Source organism: Struthio camelus, chromosome 1, assembly GCF_040807025.1.
Source record: "Struthio camelus isolate bStrCam1 chromosome 1, bStrCam1.hap1, whole genome shotgun sequence".
Classification (NCBI taxonomy): Eukaryota; Metazoa; Chordata; class Aves; order Struthioniformes; family Struthionidae; genus Struthio; species Struthio camelus.
The window spans coordinates 176,687,314-176,707,774 of record NC_090942.1 but is presented as its reverse complement, the minus strand read 5'-3'; the positions used below and the strand labels follow the sequence as shown (position 1 = coordinate 176,707,774).

Sequence of the window (20,461 nt, the reverse complement as noted above, 5' to 3'; positions counted from 1 at the left end):
GTTGTTTTGTTTCTTGTAGTTTTAGGGCATGTGGCGTGGAGGACTTTTTGCCCTTACATTTTAAAAGGGAGAAAGATATTATGAATGACTGCATTCATACAGCAGGGAAGTACAAAGCAAATTATGTTACAGTGACTTGGATTAGATCAGAGGGTCGAAATATACATACATATGCGAGAGAAATGATGGGAAAACGATCTTAAACTATTAGAGAAGAAGGTAAAAAGTTTGAGAACCACTGAACTGGATAATGTTTGAAGGAGGTGATTTACTCTATAATACGGTATAACTTTGTACATCGAAAGAAAGTAATGATTCATAATGCATTTTATCTGCATATATGTTTTAATTATTACCAGAAATAACATGAGCTAAGTTGGAACTTTTAATAACCATGTATTGCAACACTTAAGAACAGAAGACTTAAATCAAATTCAAAATATTTTACAGTTTGCATATTTCTTTTTGACTATAGTGTTATTCTAACTGTACTGGTATATGTTCGGGTATCCTTCACTTGCATTATTATTGTAAAATTATTCCAGATTAAGGCATTAAGAAGCAGTGGTTTAGTCTGAAACCTGTTTTATCCAACAGAGACAGAGGGTGTTAATTCTTCTAACTTGTGTCAGTGCTAACAGTAATACACAAATAAAATGAAGAAAATGTAAAAAAAAAAAAAAAAAAGCTGAAAAAACAGTTCCCTACACACACATTCAGACTCTTTTTGAGCACAAGAGAACTCGTTTGTCATTAGGGCTGCAAAGAGAACGTTAGGTTAGTTTTCATTCAGCATGAAAATCTTTGAACTAATAAATAAAGCTGCTATTAAAAACCCAAGACACCAAGCAATTCAACAACTCAAGATATAGCTTGCTATATTATTCCAATATCAAATTACATCACAACAGATTTGAACTGGTACCAACAATAATGAGCTATTACATTCTTTAAAGTTTATTTGGCACCAGAAAACTAAACGGTTTATTAGCACGGAGAGATAGAAATCATGTGTTATAATCTTATATGTCTGTATTATCCTTATCTGTCAAACATTCATACGCATACCCCAAGACCTTTTGCACTTGCTGATAAGGCAAATATACAAGCTATCACATTAGCTTTCAGCTTTAAAGCTAACTCAGTTCATTTGCACAGGTCAAAATAAAGTTAGTAAATTGACTATGCGTTTCCTATTTCATGGCTCAACAGTTGCACGAAAAAAGAAATCAGGATCCTCTAAAGTATCTCTATCTGAAGTTCACTTATCTAATTAGTATCAAATATTGTAATTATAACTTATGTGAAGAGCTTCCACTTTTTAGTTTTTTCTTGTCATGTGCTAAAGCTAGTGTTTGTTCACTCCAGGTTTGCTATAGTTCACATGACCTCTTTCGAAGTAGGCTGGCCAAATCATCTTAGCCGCATAGATAATTTTAAACTTTATAGGGCTAGATAAAGTATCGATGACTGTTTTCTTGCCTGTTAATAAAAAACTGACTAATTTTCAGAAATAAACTCCTGCTTTATTTTCAGGTAACTTCACCAGTATTAAAAAGGCCATTACCTAACGTTTTAGCTTTTTAACTGTAATCATTTTAATCATTCTATCATTCTGTGCTTTGTGTCTCATTCTTTTACCACAGTGCACAAACTATAAATTTAGAGACAATAATTCAGACTTCAATATGGTACAACACTCTCCACAAAAGTCTGCTCTACCTAAACAGACAACATAGCACTAAAATACATGACTCAGAGTTTACTCCTAGCTCTGAGGTTAACTTCCCGCTTGGATTTGTCTTCTTTCATATCCCTAGTTCACCTCCTACAACACCTTTTCTATCAGAATTGTTAATTCTTTGAAATTAAAAGCATCTTATGTTCCATTTTGTTATATACTTGATAAATATAGTAGCAATTCTACTAATGTCCCTTAAGAATAATTTTAACACTCACTACCCAGCTTTTGTCAGCTTAAAACCATTGACCTTTGGAGTGTACCAAATAAATCCCTCTTTGAACAGTAAGTTGGGCAGGGCTGTAAGAACAGGCTAAAACTGAAATGTCACTATGACTTGCACTGTTCAGTGTCTTTCACTTGAGGAGAAAAATAGGTTTATAATTTTTACATTTTATTTGGAATAATTAATGGTAAAAGTATATGCACATGAACGTTTAGCATTTCTCAAGGCAAAATAAAGATGCTCTATTAAAAAAAAGATATATTGTGCCTCTCTTTGGAGAGTAGGAAGGGAACTTGTGATCACTTCTTCTCTCTCTCCACTTGATTTACCATAAAGTAAAAATTACCAGTAATTTATTCAGAATCAGTTTGCTTAACTCACTCGGTGGCTTTAACTACAAGGTCTTTGAGACAAACTTCAGGTCAAAAGAAGAAGAATATGAACAGGTTACGTAAACGTCCCCTTTTATTCTACAAAAGCACAGATAAAGGGAACTAATGTTAAAAAAAAAAAAAAAAAAGACAGGAATTTTTTCTACTTTCCCAGTTCAAAGGAGCTCCTTTAAAAAAAAATAAAGTGGTAGTGCAAAGCATTCAAAACAGACATCCAAAATTTTTCCCATATCAGGTAAGAAGTTTTTTTCCTTTCGAAGTTACAACAGATTCACTTCACAGAGTACCTTTCAGAGCTCAGATGTTCTTATCAAATTAAGAAACTGAGACTTAAGTTCATTTCACCACCATCTGAAAGTTTCCTGTTTTGCAGTTAATGAGATCCGTGATGCTGGGTTGCTCTTCCGCAGAGCCTTAGCAGTATAGCAGACTTCCTAGGTAATATGAGATTTCTGCCACTTCTTCTAAAAGCTTGCTACTAGATTTTGAAGTAGAACAGATCACTATGACAATCTAAACACTAGCAGTGGCTAGAGAACCCCACTTAGTAATTCTTGCATCAACCTAATAAAGTCTATTTGTGTTATGACAATTATTTTACTGACAGCACTGCATTTCACATTGACACATAATACTTCCCCGTTGCCAAGGTAGAGTTGTACATTAAGTCAAAATGTTAATGATCTTTTAAGAACTCAATTAAGCAACTAATTAACTGTATGTAGATACAGGATAATTAATAATTCAAATCAGACTGCTCTTGATAGATGGAATTCATTATTTCAAGGGAAAAAAAAAAGCTTGTTTTCTTGGTCTTAAGTATATTGAGATCCACAGATGTGTGAAAGGTAGCTTTTTAGGAGCGTGTAAGTAACGAGAAAAGCTGCAACCACTTTTTCTGCGCCTCTAAATGTCTTTTCTTAACAGTTACTGGAATACTGTAATCAAAAGCGCTCATTAAATATAAGAATGACCAGAGGCACAGGTTGTAGGATGTCTGAGTAAAAGACAAGTTGATAGGCTTAGGTTTTTTTCTACCAAAGCATTTGCCCTGAAAAATGAAAACAAAAATCACACATAAACATACCCGGGGCTTCAAGACTAGAAAAAAAAAAAATTACACCTTTTGGAGTAGTGGTTCTGATCTGAACCATATCAAAGTGGGACATTCTGAAATTTTTATCTTTGTTATTTCACTTTGTATCACCACAAATCAAAAATCCACCTTCGTGGGTTGAGGTACACAATAAAACATACATTAGAAAACAGAAAGCCTGTGTTTGTCACGTCTTCTGTCTTGGATGGTGGAACTTTTTTTTTGTGCTTGAAAGAATAGCTACAATTAAATTTTGGTAGAAAGGCAGAGCCATTTTTAAATACCATATGTCATTCTTATGAAATGTGCAATCTAAACTTCAGAAAGGAACTCCAAATTGAAACCATGTATGATGAGGTAACAGTGGTGAACTCATTTCAATGGTCAGCAGCACTAAGACATGTTCTTCAGAGGAACAAATGGTGAATCTGTAAAGCGCAGTGTCGTTTATTTAAATTTTTCATGAAAGCTTTCTGCACTTCGGTAGGCAAAGAAAACGATGCTCTCCAAGAAAACTACATAAAATTAAAAAGTCTTATTAAAGATACTGAACAAAGAACAATTTGATCCTGAACCACTGAAAAATAAAATCTATTATACCGGTAAACGAGAACGTGCAAAGTCAAAATAAGTTAAGAATAATAAACATAGTCTTAGCACATCAAACTAAAATAAACCCTTTATTTCCTTTGTGTGTTTTTTTTTTTCTGAAAGAGGCTATCATATGAGAAAGAGAATGAAGCACAGGTGCCCATACCCTGAAGCACAACTTGCCCTTGTAAATGTAAAGTCCCTGTTAAATGGAGGGATATGTTATGCAGAAGAGGTCAAACAGCAGAGATTTTCTTAATAAAACAGAGCAACCAGACTCACAAGTACTCTTTTCAGTTAGCCTTGTGTAATGTTCAAGTACTCTCCAGGAAAGTAGTGGAAAAAACAAAACCTCTCTTCTACGCTTGTCTCCCACCCGAATAAATCGATTTCCCAAAAGATGAAATCCAGATATTGCTTATATTCTCACCAATCCATTTCCTTCCTTTTGAACCAGATGGCTGTAATAACGGTTTATTCTTGGATGCGACAGAAATAGACTATAATCTAGGAAATGAAAGTTAATCTGCTGTTAAAGATAGATAAGGCAATAATAATCATCTATCTAACCTGTGCATAATACAGAGTATAGGACCTTGCTAATTCTTCTTTGAACAGTTTGAAGATCTCCTAGAAAGGGATGCCCTCTTGAGGTTGAAACATCAAATAATATAGAAGCCACTGAAAACATTGCCAAATTATCCAAAAAGCTAAACGTGCTTTTAATAACAGAGATGATTATTTATTTCAATTGATCTGACTTCATCATGCAGTCATTAGTTAGTGACAAATTTCTCTTGTTATCTGAACAATCCTTTCCCAAAGTTTTATTCCTTACATTTCTGTTAGGCTAAACAAGTCACAGTTTAAAATTCTTCTGCAGAAACTAAACAGATGGAGTTCCTGATGCCTTTCACTACAAGTACATCTTCCATCTCTGGCAGAACCCAATTTTTCAGTATTCTTTGAATAACATCATTGGAACAGAAGATGACAAACTCTGCTTTTCCATCCAAGCCCAAAATTCTAGCCTTCCAGATAAGTGTCCTAACTGGTACTCTTATGTGGTAATAATATAGTGGGGAAACTCCCTCTTGCTTTGAAGCTTGTCTAATACACAGGAAAAAAAGGCAACATTCATAGTGTTGAGAGACAAGCCACAGAGATGACAATTTTCTAGTCATAATGACGTTTCCCAAAAAAGGGGTATCCAAGGTATTAACCCCAGGTATAATGATCACATATTCATTTCTTATGTAAGCGTCATTCTATTCAGCACTGAATTTCTAAAGCCAAAACCACTGCACACACAAGAAAAAACTTGATTATACCTTAATTTAAAAAGATACCTTCATTAAAAAAATACCAAACTAAAAAACCACAAGTTAGCAGTAGTTCAAATACAAGTGATCATAACATGACCGCAGCTTACAAAGAGTAAGACCCAAACCACTGTGCTGCAGCAGACATCAATGAATACTTTTTATTTAAATGTTAGAACATTAATGCCTAAATGATGAGAATGATTTTATTCCACTTTCTCAGCAGTGATAATTTTTATATTCTCCTCTCTTCAGTCACTCATTCTTTTCTTATTCAATTATCATTCTTAGTAATCACAAGATATGGAGAAATTTTAGGGGGTTCTTTCAGATTATTCTTAATTTAAGCCTCTCCTCCACCCCAGCAGATCAAAAGAAAGCTGCCAAAAGAAAGCTAGATTAGGACTACAGGACTCTGGTTCTTATAAGATAAACTGATCCCTGCAAGCTCTCCTCCTCAGAGAGAAAAGTCCATCACTACAGGAAGATCTGCCCTAATACGAGACTTAAAATGGAAATCCAAATTTCCCTCACCAAACACAGGTCTGTTTTCAGACATTATGGTGCAAAAGAGATCATTTTGCTTATTCTGCTCTGGTAAGCATGAGAACACATTGAAAGGCAGCTGGATTAAAAAAAAAAAAAAACTTAGTTAATAAACCAAAGTTGACAGCCTGAAATTATGAAGCCAATTTTATTTTTCCCCTCTTCAGTTACATTTTCCAGGAAGTTTTCAGCTTCCTGCTATCATGAAGGAGTACGATGGAGCGCCTTTCTGCACCTCAACGTCTCAGAATGAACACCAATCCTCTGCTGGTCAGCCTTGGCCTGCATGAAAGACTGCCTAGAACAGAGTACCAGTAAATAGCGAAGGACTACCAAAAACCCACCGGGCCTCTTCAAAGACAAAAAAAATCCCACTTAATGCTTAAAGTAGAAGCTGCTTTAAGCCCAAAAAAGATACTGGGAACCAACATCTACAGGCATGAGGTACAATCAGCAAGCACCAAACATGTAACTACTGATAAGAACCAGACTTTAAAAAATTTACGTCTTTCTAGGGCATTCCAAAGGGATCCTACCAATCCATTTATCCAATGCAACTAAATCCAAGAAATATGTTTGACTGCCAAGCTTGTGGAGAACAGGAGTTCTGGATTTAACTTCCTGCTTGGTTTTTCAACAAGGGCACTGCTATCTGGAAAGACAAGGCTCCCTTTATACGGTAACTATAATCAAAAAAGAGTTATCTGAAGAGCTGTGAGTTACCTTATTTTAAAAGCACAAGCTTCTGTCACCAAACAGAGCACACAAAAATTATACACTCTGCAGAGTTTTGTCAAATTTCTAGCTTTGTCTTCTATCTTGGCAGTGGGTTTGATAAAAAAGGAAAAAGAGAATAAGGCTAAACTCCTCTCTAATTTCATAGTGACTGGAAAAAAAGGTTGAGAAACTCAGTTTGCACTAGAAACGTTTTCCTGTACGCTACAGGAAAGAAATGTTGAAGATAAGCCCCTTTCACACCACAGTCCGGAGCTACACTACTTGAGATAAGCACAACAACCTGGCAAGTATCCAAAAAGGCAAGACTAAATTAAGAGATATTGGTCTTGCTTCGCCCTCCCAAAGTCATCTGTCTTTCAGATAGAGTAGCTACAGGAGGTTTGACAAATAGGGATAAGAGGTCCAATTTGATGGCATACATGCGTTATGGGGGTATTCAATTGACTAGAAAACGCTTTTACTGGTATTTCAGTAGCACTGTCCTGCAGAACCATTCCGGAGAAGAGCTACTTTCTCTCTACTGACTACAACAGGAACCTAGGAGGAGTGATCCTCTGCTGCGTCTACAGTGACCCTTCATGAAAATCCCTCCAAGATTCTCCCTTCGATACAGAAAGAATAGCTCTCCAATGCAGCAGAGCAATATTTAAAACTCCTGTTACTTTTGCCTAGACTTCTGCAAGAACTACTCATGTAAATATTTTAATAAAGCTCACTGTACTGCTCCGAGGCGTTTAAAGTGATTTTAAAAGAAATTGATAATTATTTGTTCCTGTAGGGAGGAATTTACAAGCGTTACTTTGAATTGCTTGGACACTGGGTGCTCCATTTCTCCTTTAGTTAATATCGGAAGAAGTGCTTGCAGCAGTAGTCTCTAGCTGTTGGCTAGAGATGCATCTCTTAAAACTTAATTATGAAGAGCCACACGTTTATTAGCCACATCAACCTTCTAGGAACTGGAAAACTAAAAACATTATTTCATCCTGAACATTAGTAGCAAACATAAGTTAACAAGATTAATATTGGTGTAATAGTCATGTAGAACACAGTAAATAGACAGAAATTATTGGATTGTTACCTTTTCTAAGCAAATAAACTAAGTACACTTATTTTTCCTTTATCTCAGCTGAATTTACTTCTGTTTTTCAGACTGTACTTCCAAAAAGTTAGCTACAGTCTTACCTTGCTGCGTGTTTTTACTTTTAATTTAGTCTTCTGTTTCCTTTTTAATTTTTTCTTGCTAAAAAGTTTCTTACTCCTGAAAAAAAAGAGCAGAAAATCATGAGAATAAAAAATTAAACTCCCTTCCTTACCCATGGCAAACACCAGCATCTGTAGAGAAAAATCTGTTAGAAGTCCTCCTAATCATTTTCTTCTAGGCAAAGGAAATCGATATGGTTTGAATTTCAGAGTATAAAACAGAGGTCTTAAAAATAAATCTTTCCTAATTCTCTACTGAATCAACAGCCTTTACTCTTACCACTTTAAGCAGAATATATGCTAGGACAGAAAAGAAATCCCTAAGTATTATACTATTTTACCCTGTCGCTCCTATTACAAGCCCAGTGGTGCTGTATCAATACTAGAAATTATTACCACAAATTTAGGAAAGTCAGTAATGTGTGCATTTTGCTAAGTCTTTACCAGATACAGATTCAGGCCTTCCATGACAAAGAAATAGCTTTGAAAATATATATTTTGTCAAAAACTACAGTTGGTGGAAAAAACTACAACTTTTGAATACAAAGTTTTTTTACACTCCTGGCTGGACTCTCCCCATCGTAAGCTTACAGGATTTTCATTTCAACAGTCTCTTTACATTACAGCTCCAGCTAACACATTATCCTCTAATCCTCTTCTGCCCACACCTCCTATCACATTCCTATCACATTCTTTTTCTCTTCCATTTTATTTATCCAGTAAAACAACGTTCTCCAAAGGAAAAAAAAAAAGCATAGAAAAAAGACACCATACACACAACTGTTTTGTCTTACCACCATCACAGAGACTACCCTGCTTGAAATGTAATCTTTTTAACCCGCTCTGCTTTTCTCTGGTCTATCCAGATTACGTCCTCTGCGAAAGAGGCTGATGTTCTTTGTGCAGCATACAGCTCATTCTAAATTGGACTTTAAGCAACAATTACTAACATTTTTTATGTCACTCGAACATCACTCAAATAATTTACAGTTCAGCTTAGCTGGAAAAATATTATGTAATATTATTTAATAATAATGTTTATCATTGAAATAATAACAATAATAATAATAATATGGAGTCTCAAAATCACAGGAAGTAAGAAGCTGCACTTTCAAGTAACAGATAGGAGAGAGACTGAGAATCAGAGAAATCTAAATATTTTATTTGAACAATTTTGTTCTAAATAATATTTTTGAGGGACCAACAAGATATTACTTACTACTATCTCCTGTGTAACACTCTGACTTCAAGAGGATAAAAGTTTCATAGTCCAGCAATCGAAAGCTGGAAACTGCAGTTTGATCAGCACTCACCAGTCAGAAAACAAGCTCAAAGAACCCTTGCAAACAATATCCCCAAAAAAGCTGCCTGCGAGATATTTCATCATCCTTCCCACTGTCATCTGTTAGCCTTCAGATTTGAAAGAGAGAGGTACATTCCTGATCCGGACACTCTCTGAAGAAGCAAATTATCTCGCCCTTTTACTAATAGATGTTGAGTCTTGAATACAAAAAGGAATAACTACCATGACCCTAGAGTTAACAGAAGTGATTCAGAGAGGGGAAAAGATACAGTAAATTGGAGCTTATAAAGAGAACATAGAGGATCTCTCAGGTTCCTCAACAGTACAGGATCAATTATATTCAAATCATTTGCAGCACAGTGCCCACGCTATTTGGATAAGGAGGACCCAAAAACCCACACACCACCTCTAATATCCCAATTTCTGCAACCAGCCTCCACAGCTCATGCCACTACTTAAGTATCCTTATATCGAAAAAAATTGTCCTTCTTATTACAGTTTAGTGCAATTCATTCTTATTCTACTGTCAAACATAAAGAATAGTGTAGTCCCTTCCACTCTGTAGCCATGATAAATCTTTTTCTCTAGATGAAATATCCTTTTACGAAACTTTCCTCCTAGCTTCAGGTGTAGAAGACCTGATTTATTTTGGACTTGTGGACTCTCTCAGTCCATATCGCATATAAACTGCACTGACCAAAACAGAGAGAAGTATTTTCTTACTTGTTCAGCAGAGGAGGAAGAAATGCTTCATATGCCTCAAAGATAACACTTCTAACTACGAACCAGCTACTATTTTGCTTTCTTCACGGAAGTATGGCATGGTAGACCTAGGTAATCCAAAGTAACTTGAAGACCTTTTTCTACAAACCTGCAAACCAAGCTTCCATCCCTCTTTACCTAGGTGTGCTCTTCATTAAGCCTATTAAACACAGTCAGTACATTTTGCATTTTACCAGAGATAACCTGATAAGGGTTTTTTTTAAAGGACACTAACTCAGCTCTCCAAAACTTTTTAAATTTAATCCCGCCTCTCAAAATCCTTGCAAACTTCCCAAATCTTTTATAGTCTATAAACATTTTTTTTTCATGTGTGTGTGTGTGTGTGTGTGTGTATCTACATATAACCCTCCAAATTTAGTCTTTTTCCTTTCCTGCCAAGAGTTCGGCTCATTTTCAAAATGACATCCCCCCACTATTGTAAGGATTAATTTCGTTTCTCAACGATGCCCAGACAATCTTTTTTTTCAATTAGCAAGTGGGAAAGGCTCTTTCAGAGTCCAAGCGGTGGTGCTATGACCTGCCTCTTTCATACATCAACCATGAAAGACTCTGCAAGTATAAACTTTCTACAACATTCATTATCTTTAGCACGTTTTAGGCTTGAATGATGTTTTGCACAAAAACTACTTGAGTACAGAAATGTCATGCTGAGAATCCTCATTTTATTTCCTAATTTTCTTCTTTTCTTAAAATGAAGTCTCAAGGATAACACACTCCCAACATTTTTGTCAAGGACTATACTTTCATCCAATATCCAAAAGAAACTTCAGAACTAGTAATCAATTAATGAAAACATTCATCAGCATCTAATCTTATAACAGTCCTGAGAAACCTATCATCATTACTACGCATAATACTAATGCTGATATGTTAATAACGTGCATACATTTAGCATATATACATATATATGTATGTGCGTATATGAAACTGTTCTATTGTTACATTCCATTATGTCAGGAAGTCTTAATATTCAGATAGAAAGTATAGAATATGGGCAGGTATATTCATGAAAAAAGTTAAGCAGATTATGAGTAATTTCCTGTTGGAAATCACAAGCATTAATTATACTTCTGACTTTTCTACTGCTTAAAGATTAACAAAACTTGATGTGGCTTCCTCAGTGTTTTTTTTTTAAGCTGATTTATCAAGTACATTCTTCATTAACAATTATAAACTGACATAAACTACCATTTGTAAAAGTCCTGGACTCTATGCTGACAGTCTGCTTCCACTGGCAGAAGGCCTTTAGCCTTTAATTTTCAAGTCAGCTATTAATATTATTTAGTCCATGCAAATCGAACTACTATCATCACCCAGTCTTAGACTCTGCAAACTGCTTCAAGCTATGGAAGTATTTGAGACTAAATTAGTAAATTTGAATTAGACCCCAAAGAAATCACATATCAAATGAGCGTAGAACACCAGGAGACCGTTGCAAGAAAATGCTCATAGCAAATGGACCCAAAGAAAGACTGAAAGGTGATGCACCTACTGCCTTCAGAGAAGAAGCTGAGAATAAAAGTAAAGACTTCAAATGTTCCGTTCGGGAAGATCAAGCAATTGTCTGACACACACAAAAAAAAGGCAACTGACCAATTGTTTAACAGTTTTTAAATGTAGTTGTTAAATGACTTTCTATTCAATGTTGTGGCATCTGCAATGGAAGGAAGTAACACCATGACTAGTTCACTAATTTTTAAATCAGAAGGTAATATTTGCAAGATTTGCTACATTAAAGGTGAGACACTCATCAGCTGCTTTACTATCATTACTCTTATTCTGTTTGCAAGATCTGAGGAAATCCAAAGAGAAGAACCTTTCCTCGAAGCACAGTAGTCCTGAATTGCAATTTATAACTTACATTTGAGAAGGAACAGGAAGTTTTTGTGTGGGACTTTTTTTCCCCCAATATTGTCACTGAATTAGTAAATACAGGGCAACGTTACTGCGTCTCGGCTACACCATGTAACACTAAAAGCATCACTAAAAGTATTATTCTGTCCCTACTGCTAAGGCAAAATGGGAGTAACAAAATTTGTATTAAACTGCTTTTCTTTTATGTGAAATGTGTTACCAAAGGTCATGATAGCTAGTACAGTTTCACACCCAGTCACCCTGCTACTGATTAAATCTTTGAGTACATTTTGGAGAAATGAGTGAATTTAGTAAGCCACATGCTACCACACGGTAATATATATTTTTTTAATTTCCAACTGAATTTAACTCAGTGAATTTTTCTAAACTTGCTGGTTCTGATGAGGTGGCTAGGCTTCCTAGGAAAAAGCATACTGTTGACAGGAGAGGTCTATTACAAAGGCATGCTGTGGCTAGATCAATGACAAATAGTCTATATTATTTCAAGTTTCCATAGGTATTCACTCTGTGCAGTTAACTTCAGCAGTCAAGGGCTGATGGAAAAAACGCTATTAGAGGCAGCAACTACTCAGTGACACTAAAGTGCACACTGTCATATTACTGATATCAAATCATTTTTTTGTTCCCTGAATTTGATGAATTACAGTCGCTGACAAGTCAATTTGGTTGGACAAGAAATAGAAAGCATTACCTTCGTAACAACCAAGCTTAACAACCAACTTTTTAAGTCAAGTAGCCTGCAACTCCAAACTACAATCATGATAGCCCCGAGAGTCCTGTAGTCACCATCGTGTCTCAACATCCTCATTAGAGTCTGTAAAAACATCATAGCATCAAGTTCCCTAAACAGCTGCAGATCTACCAACATACCAAAGTGTAACATACTGACATATAGACACAGGTTGAAAAGCAATTGACTGATGCTTCCTCCACTCTGTTTTCCTCAGCTGCTTCATACGGAATAACAGCTCAAGATCAGTAATAAAAATACTCATATTTACATGCAGAAATCACATACTCACTAGTCTGCTTGGCAGCTTTCTTTGTACAGGTTTATTACTGTCATAAAGGATCCACAAATTACAAAATACATTATGCAAAGACTACCACAATACAATGGAACATCACATTTGCCAAAATGGCAACAAGACCAGAGAAAGGCTAATTGGTCCAAAGGGGTTAGATGTCAGCCACAGTGTCCTGTCTTACCTACCTTAACTCCTATCCAGCAAACTGTCAAGAAGTCTACACCTCTTTCGTGGTTTTTTATTTTTTTGAAAAAGCATATTACAATAACACCTATGCACCTCTCAATTTTTCAAAGACTTATCTTCATAGTCACTCTACAGCACACAAAAGCGTCGTGCTCCTAATTCACCACTGCAGAACCAAAGTATTACAGACTTGTTTATAAAAGAGAAATAGGGAAAGAGAAGACTATTTTGAGTAAATTGAGTTGTATCAGCATAAAATGACTGCCTAGAAAATGCCACGACTCCATCACTCTCCTCTTTTAGTCTTTGGGAGGTATAAATTATACTTCAAAGAAAGCTGCAGACACAGTCATTTTCACATGTTTGTACCATTCAGTTTGATGGTTCTCCTTTACCTTTCCATGTCCAAGCTCAACTAGCATGTTTATCATAGTTTTGGCATCATGCCAACTGGATGGCCTTGTCCTTTTCATTATTCACCAGACGATGAAACAGATGATGAGCCAGTTGAGAGCATATGGGTTAGAATTAAGAGTGCAGACCAACGCGGGTGACACTGTTATGATTGTCTGCTACAGACCACATGATCAGGAAGAAGCAGATCAGGTCTTCTTCAGATAACCACAAGAGGCCTTACATTCACAGGTCCTAGTACTCATGTGGGACTTTAATCAGCCCAATCTTTGGTAGAAGGGCAACTCTGCAGCGCACAAGCAATCCTAGAGGTTTCTCGAACGCATTGACGATAACTTCCTGAAACAGGTGATCAAGGAGCCAATGAGAGGAGAAGGTCTGCTGGAGCTCATACTTACAAACATGGAAGAACTGGTCAGGGTTATGTAGGTCAGGGGCAGCCACAGCTACAACTATATAGCAGTGACCATGGTGGAGTTCAAGATCCTGAGAAAACGTAGCAAGCTGAAAGTAGGATCAAAACCTTGAACTTCAAGAAAGAGCAGACTTTGGCCTCTTCAGGGACCTGCTTAGAATAATCTAATATGTATATATATACACACACACACACACACACAGAGAATAATCTAGTATATAGGCCTACAGAGAAAAAGATTGCAGGAGAGCTGGTTGATTTTCAAGAATCACCTCCTCCAAGTTCAAAAATGGTCCACCTGCATGTGCACAAGTCAAGCAAAGGCATCAGGAAGCCAGTACAGATGAAGAAAGGAGAAATTAGGAATGTTAGGGTGGAATAACCCCCATGCACCAGGACAGGCTGGGGGCTGACCTGCTGGAAAGCAGCTCTGCCGAGAAGGACCTGGGAGTCCTCGTGGACAACAAGTTAAACATGAGCCAGCAACGTGCCCTTGTGGCCAAGAAGGCCAAGGGTCTCCTGGACTGCATGAGGCAGAGTGTTGCCAGCAGGTCGAGGGAGGTGATCCTGCTCCTCTACTCAACCCTGGGGAGGCCTCGTCTGGAGTGCTGGGTCCAGTTGTGGGCTCCCCAGGACAAGAGAGACATGGCACTCCTGGAGAGAGTCCAGCGGAGGGCTACCAAGATGATTAGAGGGCTGGAGCACCTCTCCTATGAAGAAAGACTGCAAGAGCTGGGCCTGTTCAGCCTGGAGAAGAGAAGATTGAGAGGCGATCTCATCAACGTGTACAAGTATCTGAAGGGGGGGTGTCAAGAGGATGAGGCCAGCCTCTTCTCCGTGGTGCCCAGCAACAGGACAAGAGGCAACGGGCACAAACTGAACCACAGGCAGGTCCACCTGAACATGAGGAAAAACTTCTTGGCTGTGAGGGTGACAGGGCACTGGAGCAGGTTGCCCAGAGAGGTTGTGGAGTCTCCTTCGCTGGAGATAGTCAAAACCCGTCTGGACGCAACTCTGGGAAATATGCTCTAGAGGACCCTGCTTGAGCAGGGGGGTTGGACTAGATGATCTCCAGAGGACCCTTCCAACCTCAACCATTCTGTGATTCTGTAACAAGGAGATCCTGCCTAAAATAAAATATAAAAAGCAACCATATAAGAGGTGAAAAAGTGATTGGGAATAGTCAGCTTGGATTTATGAATGGGAAATTATGCTTGACAAACCTGGTAGCCTTCTACAATGAGAAAGCTGGCTCAGCGGATAGAGGGAGAACAGCAGATGTTGTTTATCTGCGCTTCAGTAAGGCTTTCACAACTATCTCCCATGATATCTTAATAGGCAAGCTGATGAAGTACAGGCTATGTAGGTGGAAATGAGGTAGACTGAAAACTGACTGAACTGCCAGGCTCAGAGGGTTGCAAGGAGCAGCACAAAGTTCAGCCGCAGGTCAATCACCAGTAGGATCACCTAGGGGTGAATACTGAGGCCAATACGGTTTAAGCTCTTCATTAGTGACCTGGATGATAAGATAGAGTACATTTTTAGCAAGTCTGCAGAGGGCAGAAAACATGGAGGGCTGGTTGGTATCCCTGATGCTTATGCTGCTATTCAGAGGGATCTCGATAGGCTGGAGAAATTGGCCAACACGAATCTCTTGAAGGAGTAAAGGGGAATGTCCAGCCTTGCACCAGGGAAGGAATAACCCCATGCACCTGTACAGGCTAGAGCTTGCCCAGCTAGAAAGTAGCTTTACAGAAAAAGACCTGGGGCTTTCTCCTGGTGGATACGTTGAACATGAGCCAGCAAAGGAAGCCAACAGCATTGTGGATGGCATTAGGAAAAACATTACCAAGAGCTCGAACAAGATTATCCTTTTCCTCTCTTCAGCACTGGTTAGGCCACATCTATGTTCAGCTTTGGGCTTCCCAGTACAAGACAGACATGGGCATAATGAAGCAAGTCTAGTGAAGGGTCACAAAGACGATTAGAGGCTTAGAGCATCTGACCCATGAGGAGATGCTGAGCAAGATCACAGAAGAGTTTAGGTTGGAAGGGACCTCTGGACATCTAGTCCAACCCCCCTCCTCAAGCAGGCTCCTCCAGAGCACACTGCCCAGGTTCACGTCCAGGCGGGTTTTGACTATCTCCAGCGAGGGAGACTCCACAACCTCTCTGGGCAACCTGCTCCAGTGCCCTGTCACCCTCACAGCCAAGAAGTTTTTCCCTCGTGCTCAGCTGGAACTTCTGTGTTTCCGTTTCTGCCCGTTGCCTCTCGTCCTGTCACTGGGCACCACAGAGAAGAGTCTGACCCCATCCTCTTGCCACCCTCCCTTCAGATACTTGTACACATTGATCAGATTCCCCCCAAGCCTTCTCTTTTCCAGGCTGAACAGGCCCAGCTCTTGCTGCCTTTCCTCATAGGAGAGAAGGGACTGTTCAGCCTAGAGAAGACTCAGGGAGCATCTTATCAATGCACGTAAACACCTGATGGGAGGATGTATAGAAGATGGAGCCAGTCTCTTCACAGTGGTGCCCAGTGAAAGGTCATGAAACAAATAGAGGAAGTTTCATTTAAATATAAGAACCTCTTTACTATAAGGGTCATCAAACACTGGAACATGTTGCTCTGAGAGACTGGATTCCCCATCTTTTGGCATATTCAAAACCCAATGGCACAAGGTCCTGAGTGAGCTGCTCTGGTTGATCCTGCTTTAAGCAGCGAGCTTGGATGAGACAAGCTCCCCAAGTCCCTTCCAACCTCAACTATTCTGTGATCCTCACTCTTTATTTACATACTAAAGTAAAATCTGAGTGTATAACAAGCGTCCCTGCATATTGTGGGAACAGTACATTTTTTCTAATCCTAAATGTAGCATTTTTTTAGTTCCGTACCACAGATCTCATTATGCTTCCTAACAGAGGGACACTGAGATTTTTCATCTTTTCACCATCTGGAGCAGCAAATATACAGACAGTTTAGGCATAAAACCAGACATTTATGGCAATTACACAGCATAATCAATACTAGAATAGTATCCACACTTAAAGGATGAAAATCAAACTACCACATCTAAAATACACACCCACAACAAGATAAGCCACTCACTTGAATCAATCCATATTCCATCTTGCCTATAACCCACGCTGAAGGATATCCTAAGAAGTGCACAGCACCAATATGTACAACCAAAAATTATGCTCTGCAGATGGATCAACTGGGACAAGGCAGTCAGGATCTTTAAGACTAAAATATTTATTTCCAGACAACTTCAATGGTACAGAAAAGTTGTGCATGTCCCCAGGTAATATAAAATGTAATTTGAGAGGTGGAGAGTATTCTAGAATCATTGAAAAACAGTGTCTGCAAAGGACCCTGAAAGGTCAGGTTTTCCATCCCATGGTCCAGGGCAGGAGTAGTCAAATTCTATTTCATTGATGATAGGCATTCTCCCTGTAGAGATAGTAAATGCTTAGAACGACCATCCATCCACTACATCTTAGCTAAATCTATTAAAAAGTACTTTTTGAAGTCTTTTCTGAATCTCCCTTGTGGAAATTAAATGCTATTATTTTACTTCTACTGCACAGAAAAAAACAGTTCATTCTTTTTCCACAGCTGGCTTGAATTTATTTGAAGACTGAGAAGAGATAAGTCTTCTGTCAATTAAGTAGTATCAATCCTTCAAGCTTAGCAGTCGTATTTTCTAAACTACCAATCATTTATGTCGCTGACATCCAATTTTGCTATTCTCTTTACACTCACAACTCATCCTTCTCAATGAAGGGAAAAAAAGGGGATAAAAAAGCCCCCCAGTCCTGAAGTGCAAAGTAAAGGACAAAAATTACTTCAGGTTTCCTACAGTGCATAAAACAAAAAAGAAAAAACAAAAAAATTCCAACACATTTTGAAAAAAAGCACAAGTACTCAAACAGAATGATACTGCTGAATGACATTCAATTTATAATTTTATATAATACACAGAACCTCTCATGAAGAATTTTTACTTTACATTTTATTCACAATGTTGTTTTCATGTTTGTGCTTATCGATTTTTTTCTTGAATCATGTATTGAGGTTATTCTTACCTTGAGTATACTTATAACCTTTCCAAGCTTGGTGTCATACACAAAGCATACTCTCAACCCTATAATCCAAATTGTTAATGAAAAGATTGAATATTTCAGGACCTAGGACAGATCCAGGTGGACAACACCTATTGTTACTTCTTCATGCGTTCTGCCCATCCGACAGCAAGCCAGTCGGCAGCAGCCATCAAGGGTGGTTTTCTAAGCAGCTTTGAACCCACCTTACAGTAGTTCCATCTAGAGCAGGGATAATCAAATTGACTGTCCAAAAGCCAAACCTGCTATTCTTCTAGGAAAGAAGAGGTGGGAAGACAACACGAGAAAAAAAAAAAATCCACCTGAGAAAGGATGGCTACAGACCATTCAATAAGCAGACAGGGGCAGCACCAGTTCTCATGTTTTTCTCACTTGCATCTGCTTGGAGTTCGGTACATGCTTCCTGGTGCAGGCCCAAGACTAGAGGTAGATTTCTGGTACAGTCCCATCTGACCTGCTATAACAAGATATTGTAAGGTTTGGTTTGGTTCAGAGCAAGCCCCGAGTTGCAGAACTGGGTGTCTGGAGCTGGATACAAACTGTATCATCTGATTTTAGAACAAGCTTAGCATTTAAAATAAAGATTTATTTTGGGACAATACTAACGATCGCCTATAATTATTTGAAAATGAGCTTTAGATAGCTGTTAATAGTGCTGTATTAAGTTTCCCCGCCATGGTTCATCATAAATCCACTTTGTGTCTACTTCATCACCTTCTTTTATATAACATAAAATTTTTCCAGTACTTTTAGAAATGTAATTTACACAAACTACTCTAGAGTATCTTGAGTTCTCCTTTATCCATTTTCAAAGCAGGCACTATTTACCTGTTCACTTTATACTAGTCTTCTAAAACCTTATACATCTTCCATGAATTCTCCAAGAAAATCCCTAATAGCTATGAAATTGCCTCAGCCAGTTTTCCCAGCCACCCAAAGGGGAAATATTATCGGTCTGTTGCGAAAACAGCTAACTGCTCTCTAGCCTGTTCTTTCTATATTCTTGCTTTCATCATTGATGCTATCTAACATACCATAAGGTTGACATACAGAACGTATCACTTCAGGGAAGATTACAGCTACGTTGTTCATAAATGACCTCAAGCACTAGCTCTAGTCTATACCACCTAACTCCTAATTCTGTCCTTGACTCTCTTTTGGATTCCTCCACCTAGGTCTCTACAATACAAAACTACTACAGGAAGGATTAATCCTAATCAGTGCCAAAGTGAGCTATTCATGTTGACTGGTCTCAGTAAGTGTTTCACCACCCTTATAAGCTCTTTGAAGCATCCTACAACTGAACTTTAAGGCTTTCCTTGCTTTACTTTCTGCCTTTGCAGATACCTCCCTTTGATGCCTAAGTAGCCAACAGCTACATTCCTTTTATCATCCAAACATGCAACTTACTTTCAACCTCCAGTCCCAGAGGACATCAAATAACATTATAACCCAAAATATCAATTTGTTCTCTTGATAAATAAAAAGTCTGCTCACAAATAATAGCTCCGCAAACTTAAATACTTAATTGTTCATATCACCTGCAATAATACTGATCAATATTCAACAAGGACTTGCCATAATATGTTTGAGAAGGAAATAATGCACCTCTATAAAATGAAACCTGGTACACAAATATGTATTATATAAATACGTATGAACTCTCCTAGCGTAATGAAAAAGTATTTTCTAAGAACTATCAAGTTTTATGAAATATACATGCACATAGAGTCACTGTACTGTTATGTCCTATACTTCCTTCATAAACAAACTCAAAGTTTTACCTATAGATTACAAAAGGAAAGAGAAAAAGTCAAAAATGTACATTTCTGAAGAAATAAATACACCATTTAAATTCTTCCACTGTAACTTCGCAATGAACTCCACATGATTCTTCAGAAAGAGTGCCTTTTGCAATCAAAATTCTGTAGCCAGTGGTTCGTACCCCTGCGTTTTTGAGTAACTCTGATCACGTGTTTGCTCTGTAGATAGTTTTACTCTGTGAAGCAGTTCATGAAAAACGTCTCCCAGAAGAAGTTTCTTGATCTTCCCTTTTTCTTTGCACAGTTGCAGGTAGGGTAGGAAAAGACAACAGTTACAGCCTCTTCCAAAATTACAGGCCAAAAAAAAAAAAAAAAAAGCTGGAACTTTTGGAATAATATCCCCAAACTGTGGGCTAACTGCCACTTAGAAGCCTGCCTACTGTCCCCGCAAGATTATAAATACAGATAGGGCCTGAAAACAGTTTTACAATACTCAAATAAGTGACTTGAATTTGGATCTTACTACCATGCATATAGGAATGTTAAGACAAAAGTACGTATCTTTCATTTATTAAAAACTACAACTATCGCTAACTTTTCAGTTCTGCTTATAAGCCCTTTACTTCTACTGATGGCCTAAAGACCCAATAAATGTTTCCAGTAACAAAGTGACCACTTCTTGCAGCCATAGCTCTGCTGCTGGAACTGACTGTTCAGCAC

At 37.9% G+C, this 20,461-nt stretch overlaps 1 protein-coding gene across 24 annotated transcripts in view; it reads right to left on the bottom strand.

The window, feature by feature from the left end:
- MYCBP2 (MYC binding protein 2) overlaps positions 1-20,461 on the bottom strand; it is a 222,431-nt gene that overhangs the window by 189,682 nt on the left and 12,288 nt on the right. For all 24 annotated transcript variants that reach the window (XM_068929451.1, XM_068929456.1, XM_068929463.1 and 21 more), the window contains exon 2: positions 7,835-7,910. In XM_068929451.1, coding sequence (XP_068785552.1) covers positions 7,835-7,910 — 76 coding nt within the window. The remainder of the gene's footprint in view (positions 1-7,834; positions 7,911-20,461) is intronic.